Raw genomic sequence first — 10,603 nt, 5'->3', positions numbered from 1 at the left:
TCGCGGATCAGTAATCTCCTGTTAACTGGCCTCCAAGACGTTCTAATTTAACTAAATTGGATTTTTTTGTGGGAACATTTGAATGAATGTTGCAGTTGTAAATCTATAAATCCTATGAAACAACGTCGTTTTAAAACAACTTCAAATTGAGCAAATTAACCGATTCTGCAACAAGGTCGATGCATAAACATTTTTGCTCTGCAGCTTTTGTTTGTTTCGTGAACGGCCTTTAAAGGCCACCACTAGAAATGACACTGAAGGAATTTCTCAATCGACTTAAGCGTGGGGAAAAAATGTCCTGTGTAACTTTGATTTTAGCATACAATCAATGAAGTGTCGATTGTTTTTGAAATGTACATCACAAGCCATAAAGTGTCCCACACACGGACATTCCGCGGTGGCCCACTGGATTTTTCCTTTGTCACTTCGAAGCAAATTAACAACAGATTATTAATAATGCATTTAGCGTACGCGTGATGTTGAGTTAATATTGTTCCGTCTAAGATAACGAAAAAAACACCAAGTGGGCTAAATTAAGTGCGTTTGTTACCGCAGGAGGCCGAGGAGGATTCAAAGGATTTGGAAAGTTTGCTCTACTTGTTTAATTAACAGTGGATTGTTCCTTATCTTGACACAACCTGATTTAGAAGGTTTCGGTGTCTGCTTGATGTTGCTGTGGTGAAGTGAAGATGCCTGCAGCAGAATGGCCCCAAATCCTGACCATCATCATAGGTGAGCTTTAACCGGGGAAACCCAACTAGTGTCTAAACCCCAATGGTTTGCTGGCCCAGCCTGCATTCCAGGCCTTACCAGCTCGTTGATCTTCACCTGGTCGTCGGTCTACATCCCCATCCTGCCCCTACAGTACAACATCTCGGAAAACGACGCCAACTATCTTCCAATAGTGTCTTCTTTAGGTACCATTGAACTAGAGGAAGTTTTACGACTGGAAACTAGCTGCCCTCCTGCTCTTTTGCAGGGTGTTCGATTCCAGCCCTCTTCTTCTACAAACTGCCCTGCTGGATCGGCCCCAAGGGCGCCCTGCTCCTTCTGAGCATTCCCCAGGCCGCCTACTGGATAATCACGATTTTTGCCAGGGATATCGTTTGGTTGTGCGTGGCGCGGTTCGTAGGGGGCGCAGCTGATGCCATCATGTACGCGGTGCTGCCTATGTATCTGGGAGAGGTGACCACGCCCAAAATTAGAGGCACATGGGGAAACGGGCAGACGTTTTCCTTTAATGCCGGGTTCTTTGTTATGAGCGCAACTGGTAATAAGAGAGTGTTTTTATTATGGGTGGTGGTCTTACTACAATCTCTCACTTTCGGCCTCTGAAATTATACTACCTGCAGTAATTGTAGTACATTTCAGGCAGTTTCTTGACCATCCAGACCACCGCCTGTGTGTTTCTGAGCCTGCCTGTTCTGTTCACTGCGCTCTTTATGTGGATGCCCGAGTCGCCCTACTACTTCATAGCCAAAGGGCGGGACGCCAAGGCGCGTAGTTCGTTGCAGTTTTTGCTGCGCAAAAAGAACGTCAACGAAGAGTTCCAGAGCCTGAAAAAGGACGTGGATCGGCAGGTTTCTGAGACGGGCACCTGGAGGGACCTGTGGATGATCAGGAGCAACCGCAGGGCGCTGATAGCCTGCGTTTTCCTCAGATGGGCGCAGCAGCTGGCAGGAATTGCGGTGTTTGAGACTTACTTCCAGTTCATTTTCCAGAAGGCTGGGCCTACGGCCTTGACTCCACAAGGATCGGCCCTGGTTTTTTCTGGAGCGCTCTGGCTGGCCATGACCGGGTTCTCCTTCACTCTGGACAAGCTGGGAAGACGCAAGTCTTTTGTGTTCTCCGCCCTGGGCTGCGCCCTGTGCCTGACTGCCGAATCCTGCTACTTCTTCATCGACGAATTCCGGCCGGGGCTGGACCTGGCCAGCTTCAGCTGGTTCCCCATTGCGGGCCTACTGCTCTACATCTTCTTCTACGCTTTCGGCCTGGGCATCCTCCCTAGCTTGATGGCTGGGGAGTTGTTCTCAGCAAGCATCAAGGCCAAAGGCCTGGCGGTGGCCAACGTCTTCATGGGCGTCATCTGCTTCTTCACTGCCACCATCTTCAAGACTCTGAGCAATGAGCTCGGCCTCTATGCGCCCTTTGCTCTCTTCGCCCTTTGCACCTTCGGCTCCTGCGCGCTCTCTCTTAGCATCGTCCCGGAAACCCGCGGCAGAACCCTGGAAGAAATCCAGCAGGACTTGAAGGGCGCCCGCAAGTTCTAACTGCTGTTGCAAAGCGACCTTCTCGGCCGTTCCCATGCGAATTTGCCCATCAACAAGCCTCGGCCGGCATTTTTTCAATGTTTAGTCGAACCGTATCATTAGCAACAATAAATTTTCCCGCGTAACCAGGCCTTTGGAAGGTGCAGAACTGAGAGACGGGCGATCACCAAAAACTGCTAATTAACTCTGCCTAATACGTCTTGTGAAGCTGAGGAATTTGTTGGGCGCATTTTTGCCCTGCAGACACCGATTGGCGTGTGAATTGGCGATTGTTTGTTTAATTAGCCATCGTTGATGGTAAAAAATGTGATGCCTGCTCAATTCCGGATTTTTATTTCGATGCGAAACAACCAGAAGGCTCGGTTTGAGTTGCTTGGTTTTATCCAAACAGCGAGGAAAAGTGTTGGTTTTAGGACGGTTGATGCTGATCTGTGTGTTTGCTTTTACATGGTTAAAGTCAGGTTGTTTGTGGATGTGGAGAATGATTTGCAGCTGAAATCAGGCAATAATATAAAGTCAAAGTCACTGTTTTGTTGAGCAGACGAACCAATGTAGAGTTTTATGTCAACAAAAAACAGTCCGCCAAATTTCAAACAAACTTAAAGAATCAGCTGAGGAACTGATGAGTTTATCCGCAAGTTTTCGACTCAATGCCGCCTAAGTCTTGAAGAAAAACTGGATTAGAGAAACTTGGCTGATTGAGAAAACATTTTCGGATTTTTGCAGGAATCCAACACAAGATAAGTTTAAATGATTTTCTGTACACACATAAAATTTACTTGCTCAATTTAATCCTTCAGTCAGCCACTCGTAAGTAAATGTTTTTCGCGAATCTTCAAGGCGAACTGACTTAGTGAAAAACTGTTTGTTTGGTTTGAAAACCCAAAAAAATGCACTCAGCTTTCAAGCTTTCACTAAAACTGTTAAAAAGTTGCTGATAAATTTCTCGTTTGCTTCTAACTGATGCCATAAATAACGAATTTTTCCTCAACGTTAAAACGCATGTAGTGCCTCCTAGTGCATGTCCCCAGAGCCCCTTTGGACGACAGTTTCGAGTCAGTCAGCACCACAAAAACTAGAATTATGACCAGTCTAGCGATTTAAAAGTATCTCGAACAAGACCTCCCCTTGCGCTAATAAATATTCATATTAGCTTTTGCCTTTATAATATCGCTCTTGTATTGCAACGATATAACTTGTTTGTTTCATTGTGGATTCGATTTATGTCGCCGACCGGAATCGGGGCAGTCAACTGTCCGCTAAGCATGATGAATCGGTTAATAATTAGCAAAGCGTTTTTCCTAATGTGATGTCCATCTCACACTCAGCGGAAGGGTTTAATAATGGGAATTAACCTTCCAGTTAAAAAACGCTGGAAAAGTTATTTCTGAAATTACAGATGAACAAGTCAAAGACAAAAAATGGTTGGGGGTTTCGCGTGCATCTTTTAGCCATTGCTCAAAAGACCTGGAAGCCAAGAAATTCAACTTGAAGCCAAACTTGGAGTATTGAACTTTATTTTTAACAAACTGAATCATTCCTCATTGAATAATAGGGTCCCGACGTTTCGCTAATACGCATATTTTGCATCTTCAAAGGTATGTTGGCATTCGGAGGCAACACCTTCGATTTTGGCCCTAAAGCATCCGAAAGAACCACAGTTCTGCGAAAACTACAAAAATCTCGGTTTGTTCTAAAAAGATTAGGATTTTTTGTGAAAATTTGAGCAAATGCTTCAAGTGTTTAAATTGTAAATTTTTAGAAAGATAGTTTTCGCTCCATTCAGTTCCTCCAGGCCCATTTGTTGAATTTTTAAAATCGGCCAGAAAAACGTCGAGGTCAACGAGGGCTTAGGCGACCGAAGAAAATTATCTGTTTGTTTCAAAGAGATTATTTTTTTTTGTCAGAAGTTGAGCAAAATGTTCCAGGTTTTTCATTTAAAAATGATTTAGAAAAATGAATGCGATTTTCAGAACATTGAAAGATAATTTTCACTCCATTCAGTTCCTCCAGGCCCATTTCGGGAATTTTTTTAATCGGCCAGGAAAACATCGAAATAATTTACAATTCTATGGAAAACAGTTAGAGATCAACGAGCGATTAGACGAACGAAGAAAATAGTTTGTTTGTTCGAAAGAGATTAAGGTTTTTTGCCAAAAGTTAAGCGAAATGTTTCAAGTTTTCCAATTAAAAATAATTTTGAAGAAAGAATGCGATTTTCAGAACATTGAAATATAATTTTCGCTCCATTCAGTTCCTCCAGGTCCATTTTGGGAATTTTTTAAATCGGTCAGAAAAAATCGAAAAATTCACAATTCTATGGAAAGTAGCTAGAGATCAACGAGCGATTAGACGAACGAAGAGAATTATTTGTTTGTTCGAAAGAGATTAAGATGTTTTTGTCAAAAGTTGAGCAAAATGTTTCCAGTTCTTCAATTAAAAATAATTTTGAAAAAAAGAATCCGATTTTCAGAACGTTGGAAGATAATTTTCGCTCCCTTCAGTGCCTCCAGGCCTATTTTGGAAATTTTTTTAATCGGCCAGGAAAACATTTAAATAATTCACAATTCTATGGAAAGCAGTTACAAATCAAAGAGCGATTAGACGAACGAAGAAAATAATTTGTTTGTTCCAAAGAGATTAAGATTTCTTTGTCAAAAGTTGAGCAAAATGTTTCAAGTTTTTCAATTAAAAATCATTTAGAAAAAAAGAGTGCGATTTTCAGAACAGTGAAAAATAACAATTTTTGCTCAATTCACTTCCTCCAAGCCTATTTTGGAAATTTAAAAAATCGACCAGAAAAACATTGAAACAATTCACAATTCTATGGAAAGCCGCTAGAGATCAATGAGCGATTAGACGTACGAAGAAGATCTGTTTGTTCGAAAGATATTAAGATTTTTTTGTCAAAAGTTGAGCAAAATGTTTCAAGTTTTTCAATTAAAAATCATTTGCCGCAACAACATGGAAAATAATCACCAATATTTTTATGCAAACTTGGTCAAGTTTCCTCACGTTTTTAATTGAGAATAATTTAGAGACAAGAATGCGATTTTCAAGACATTGAAGGATTAATACGCCGGAATAACGTAGAAAATGATTACAATTCTATGGGAAAGCAGTGCAAAGAATTTTTTTGTTTCAAAAAGTGGCGAAAATTAAAAACGGTTTTCTAATTGAGAATTATTTAGCGATACGAATGCGATTTTTAAGAGAATCGGAAATAATTTTGGCTTTATTCATTTTGGTTATTCAATTTTTGAATTTTTAAGATCGGTCGGAACCACACCAAAAAACCTTCGCTGTTTGTTCTAAAGAAATAAACTTTTTTTTCCAAGTTTGGCAAAATGCTTTCAGTTTTGTAATTGAGAATCATTTAGACACAAAAATGCGAATTTCAGGACATTGACATAAAATTCATTTTTTAGACCCATTTTTTGACTTTCGAATGAACGAACAATTAGACTGACAAAAATGTGTTTCGTTTTGTTCGAAAGCGCCAAAGCTTTTCTTACTCAGATTGGAAAAATTCAGCAAAAATCCGTTTTTCCTTTTAGAGGGTGAAATGATGAATCAAAATTAAAAAACACGCCGTTTCTTGCATGTAAACTGACCCAAAACCTTCACTCGAAACTGTCCATATTAAAAATATTCGCAAAGGCCCTGAAGAAAACTAAAAACTTCTGCTAGAAATCGCGTAGATTCAGCTACAAAACTGTCTGTTAATTGAAAGCAACAAATTCCCAATTGCGTAAGAAAACAGACAGCAGTTTTCACTGGGTTTTTCTTTATGAAGGCCATGATTCAAGCTGATGACAGCCTTTTTACTATTCAATTTAAAATGTTCGAACTAATGGCCTTAGAAAGACAGTAAATTAGCTTTTTATATGGCTAACTGGGTGGATCATTACGGGTTTATTAAATTTAGTTTTAACACTCCCGTATTCATAAAATACAATATGGAAATTAGTGGACGGAATTTATTGAGCCACAGCACTGTTAATTATTTAAAAAGCGCCCCGATTAATTCGAATTTAGATTTTATAATTAAATTTTCTACTCGAACGGTGCGCTCGAGTGCCATAAAGTGGACATCCGGATGGATTTTTGTGTTCTTTCTCGTGCCGACACCCAGAGAGGAGGAAATTCGAGTTAAAACTTCTAGGAGTGTTTTTGATTGAAATCTGGCAGTCGAATCGCCTCTTTTGCCGGCCCGAAGCTTAGTCATGTGACATTAGCAACGCTAATAAAGTCTTCTGCTTTCCTCCTTATCTTCAGTGAACCGACTCGGAAGGTTATCTTCGTCTTCTTGGCCTATGACGCGTAAAGAAGAAGGTCGCCGGGGTTAGAATGAGTCACAATTAGCTGAAGATGCCGCCAGCAGGAAGAACAACAGACTTTGCATGCTGAAAAGTCCCTTGTTGCGCAACAAAACGAATTGATAATAGTGCTCATAAAACTGGCAGCTTAAACGTGATGTGGAAAATAGGCCAAAGTCACCATCAGTATGTTGAGCTGCTCAATACAGCACTAAATCAAATCGAAAATGTCATTTCAAATGGCGATCGTAAATAAACCACCTAGGAGGGGTCCTGGGGATTAATATTCATTTAACATTCAACATAATAATCGCAAAAATACTCCATCAACCGGATTGTTTTAATTGGGGGAAAAAATTCCTGATGCCACGATTGCTACTTGTTTTATCACCTTGTCTATTGATTTGTTCGATTCCGGAAGATTTATTGATGTGAAGACCTTGTTTACACGATGCCGAGATCAAACCGTCTGATTAACTTCATTAATTTTTCTTAATTAACAACATCCTTTTGCCTGATTGTCTACACGAAAACATATAAACAACCAGTCCAGATTTAAAAAAACTTTTGAGCGGGTTTGTCGTCGGAATATCTAGGAAAATTGAACAATTGGAAAAATGGATTGTTCTAGTTATGAGCAAAGCAAGTTAAAGCTGGGTGTTGGTCTCGCAGCAAGAGCCTAAAAAATTAGTACAAAAAACCAATAGAAAAAATAAAATTATTACATAATCACAACTGGAGTCCGGATTCGCTCCGGCACGTCTAACACTTTAAAGCGGCACTTTCAGATTTCTACCAGAGTTTAAGGTATTTGTTGTGCGGAGCCCTTCGGGCACGACACTCATTCGATAAAATACATTTTAGTCTGTCGGGAAACGTTTCATTTGTGCTTCAACCAGTGTTGTTCCCTGGGTAACACTGTGTTGAGTTTCGCCATTGAGTTGTTGCCGCTCTCTGACTTACCGAGTTATAACTCATCGGCTAATGAGTTATAATTGTTTTATTAAAACTTCAGGAGACCCGAGGCTGGAATTTTCACATCTAATAAAAAGGTCAACAACATTTTTTCTTGTAAAATCGATATTTTAATTTTTTTGCATACAGTAAAACGTTAGGAAAAACGCGGTGTTTCTGTTTAGGGGCGCTTTTTTCTGTTCTGGGCTGTTTAGAAATATTTACCTAAAAGTGAAGAAACTCCAGTTTCCGAGAGTTTTCCACATAAATGATTATAAACTTTCGCTTTTTTAGTTCGGGGAAATGTTTTTTGAAAAACACCTAGAAATAATTATTACGGTTTTGTCTATAATTCGAAGTTGCAAAAAGTTTTTCAAAAATGTTTGCAAAGCGGTTAAGGAGGCGTGTGTTCCCATAAACTGAATCTTATAATTTTTCACAGAAAATACCTGAAGATTGTCAGTATTTTAAGTAAAACTAAAAAATAATGCGATTTTTGCGAAGAAATAATTGCTTAGTAGAAACTTTGTTAAAACTGAAGAATGACCTGAAAACTTAAAGAAACTTTAAACTTGTTCAGAGCGATGTGGACGGTGAATTGTTTAAGTAATTTTTTGTAAACTTTTTTTCAAGGTTGGTACGTTTTTATAAGTTTTACCCAATAACTTTCGGTAAAAAACTGTATAAAATTATTTGCTTTTTGTGAAAAATTCGAACCTGAAATGGGTTTTCTAAAGTTACCTGCAAACAGATGAATGAGGCGAATTTTCTAGCAAAATTAAATTTGTAACTTTTGGTTGAAAAGACCCCATTATTGTCAGAAAGGAAAAAATGAACAGTAGAAAATAATGCTTTTTTGCGTTTTCGATTTAAAACTTAGTTTTGAGATCGGTTTTGGAGAAAACCATAATGGTTTTCCGAAAAAAGRRAGAGAAACGTATTTTCGTTTTTGTCCCGAATTCGAYGCTGAAAAAAGTTTTTCAAAATTTTTGCAAAGTTATTAATTTATCTTGTAATTTTTTGCATCACAGTCCTCCAGATCGTCAGTATTTTTAAGTGAAACTGTACAAAATAGAGCGTTTTTGAGTAGAAAATAAAGCAAAAAAATTCAGTCAAAAYTAAAAAAACACATTTTTTTATAAATTCTTTAGYCTTCAAAGGAGTRGAGGTKACGAGATTTCCAAGTAATCTGTTATAAACTTTCGGTTATTCTGTTCGTTTTTTGATAGAAAATTATTTGATWTTTGTTCCAAATTCGAAGCTGGAAAGGGAATTCAAAACTTTACAAAGCGACGATGGATTCGAAATTTATTTCATAATTTTTCGSAGAAAATACCTTAAGATGCTTAAAAACGCTGACAATTTGTAAGTGAAACTAGAAAATTGAGCATTTAGAAGAAAAAGTTAKTTGGYYAAAACTGGAAAAACAATTGAAGAYATTTAAATATATTAWTAASAAATGGTCTTTAAAATAAATCTAAAACAATTTAAAAAWAGTAATCAACATTTTCCCAGCAACGGAACTGAGTTGTTGCGYCGGTGGGTTGGGTTGGCGCAGCAAGCCATTTGCGCASCACTGCACCAACTCCTCAAAATTCACTGAGTTCCCCAGGTCTACCCGTAGGGCTCGGCACAACTTCTCAACCAACACTTTAAGGGTGCAATTTCGGATTTTAATCAGAGTTTTTGTTGACTTATTGTGCCGAGCCATTCGGACACGACACTGATTCGATAAAAGACACTTTAATCTGTCAGGAAACAGTTTTATTTGTGCTGCAACCAGTGTCGTGCCCGTAGGGCTCGGCACAACTTCTCAACCAAGCGTCAATWTCTGATTTCAACCAGAGTTTAATCTATTTGCTGTGCCGAGTTCAGGACTTTCACACGAGAAATCGGAAAAACTATTGAGTTTCCAGTAGGAAACTGTTCAGCGGTTTTTATTTTCTGCTTGAGGTTACACTGTTTTATAGAATGTGCATAAAAACATATACTGTCCATTGCTGCAGCTCCTGCTAGCCGAGAATGAACAGCCAATAAGCCCGACTAGACCTGATTTGCTCCTCCTTTCTATCGATTTCCCGATGGAAGCGTCGCTGCAGGATTTAGCCGGCGTCGCGACGCCCCCACCTTCGCGTCCTCCTGCGTTCCTGCTAATTTGGGCGCCACACGCGGGAAATTCAGCTGAAAGCCGCCGGGAAAACAGGCATGCGTCGATTTTCCCGACTGAAAATCCGCAGCAAACCGATTTCCACCTGTAGGAGGAAAACAGCGCGCTTCCGAAAGCTACAAGCGAACTGGCGCATCCATTAGCAGAGGTTGGTAATGGATGGCGTTTCCCCAGTAATTTATGCTGCCAAAGGAACCGACGCTTTCCTGCGGAGGCTCTACAATAACTCATCTCGATTTGAGCCCCCAAAACGCAGCAGCATTTAGCCGATTCGAGGCTGGGCCGCAGCCAATAAATAAACGGCTCCGAAAAACCATGTTCTTGTAATTGCTTTACTCTTGTTAGTGGCTGACATGCATTCGTCATCTTAATGCCCGAATATTAGTGTTCCAGCTGGATTTCGTAATCGAACCCCGCAACTAACAAATGGACGTTCTTTGTACGGAACGTACCGTTTTGTTCGTTGATTAATTAAAGTGTGCGCGGAATCGTTTTTTCACTCTTTAAGTATGTAAAGTGGATCGCCACCTTTATCTACGTTACACCAGTGTGAACAAGCGGTTTATCTCCGGAGATTGAATAGATATTTGCTGCTTATCTTAATGGTGTTGTTGGGATCAGATTGGAGAGATTGTGGGAGACGGTGACGATGGATTTGAACGTGACATTCAAGCAAACTGGGTGTGAACCGTTTACTTGCTGCTGTTTCTCTTCACCGTCATTGTTTTTAACATTGTACATACTTTCCTGACTGTGTTTCAATTCCAAATTCACCATCATCAGTTTCTCTAAAATAACAGATAGTAAAAAAAATGTTTTCATTAATTTAAAAAACAATTCTTCATCATATCACACACTAAAATACATTACAATTGCAACACTTTAAAACATTC

The 10,603-nt window shown here is 39.5% G+C and overlaps 1 protein-coding gene across 1 annotated transcript; it reads left to right on the top strand.

Moving 5' to 3' along the window:
• Positions 1-536: 536 nt before the first annotated feature.
• LOC109535929 (facilitated trehalose transporter Tret1) lies at positions 537-2,820 on the top strand. The gene is made up of 4 exons (XM_019901969.2): positions 537-732; positions 792-917; positions 980-1,270; positions 1,372-2,820. The coding sequence occupies exons 1-4, from the start codon at positions 690-692 to the stop codon at positions 2,268-2,270; spliced, it is 1,359 nt and encodes a 452-aa protein (XP_019757528.2). The 5' UTR covers positions 537-689; the 3' UTR covers positions 2,271-2,820.
• Positions 2,821-10,603: the final 7,783 nt, after the last annotated feature.

Source organism: Dendroctonus ponderosae, unplaced genomic scaffold (assembly GCF_020466585.1).
Source record: "Dendroctonus ponderosae isolate FM_Combo_2020 unplaced genomic scaffold, Dpon_F_20191213v2 Dpon_F_20191213_1, whole genome shotgun sequence".
In the NCBI taxonomy this organism is placed as follows: Eukaryota; Metazoa; Arthropoda; class Insecta; order Coleoptera; family Curculionidae; genus Dendroctonus; species Dendroctonus ponderosae.
This window is presented reverse-complemented; position numbering and strand designations above follow the sequence as displayed.

Excerpts from the sequence above, each read along its gene's own strand:
- LOC109535929 (XM_019901969.2), top strand. The coding sequence starts at position 690 with ATGCCTGCAGCAGAATGGCCCCAAATCCTGACCATCATCATAG. Across the intron at positions 733-791 it reads AATCCTGACCATCATCATAG|CCTGCATTCCAGGCCTTACC; the intron begins GTGAGCTTTAAC and ends TTGCTGGCCCAG. Across the intron at positions 918-979 it reads TCCAATAGTGTCTTCTTTAG|GGTGTTCGATTCCAGCCCTC; the intron begins GTACCATTGAAC and ends GCTCTTTTGCAG.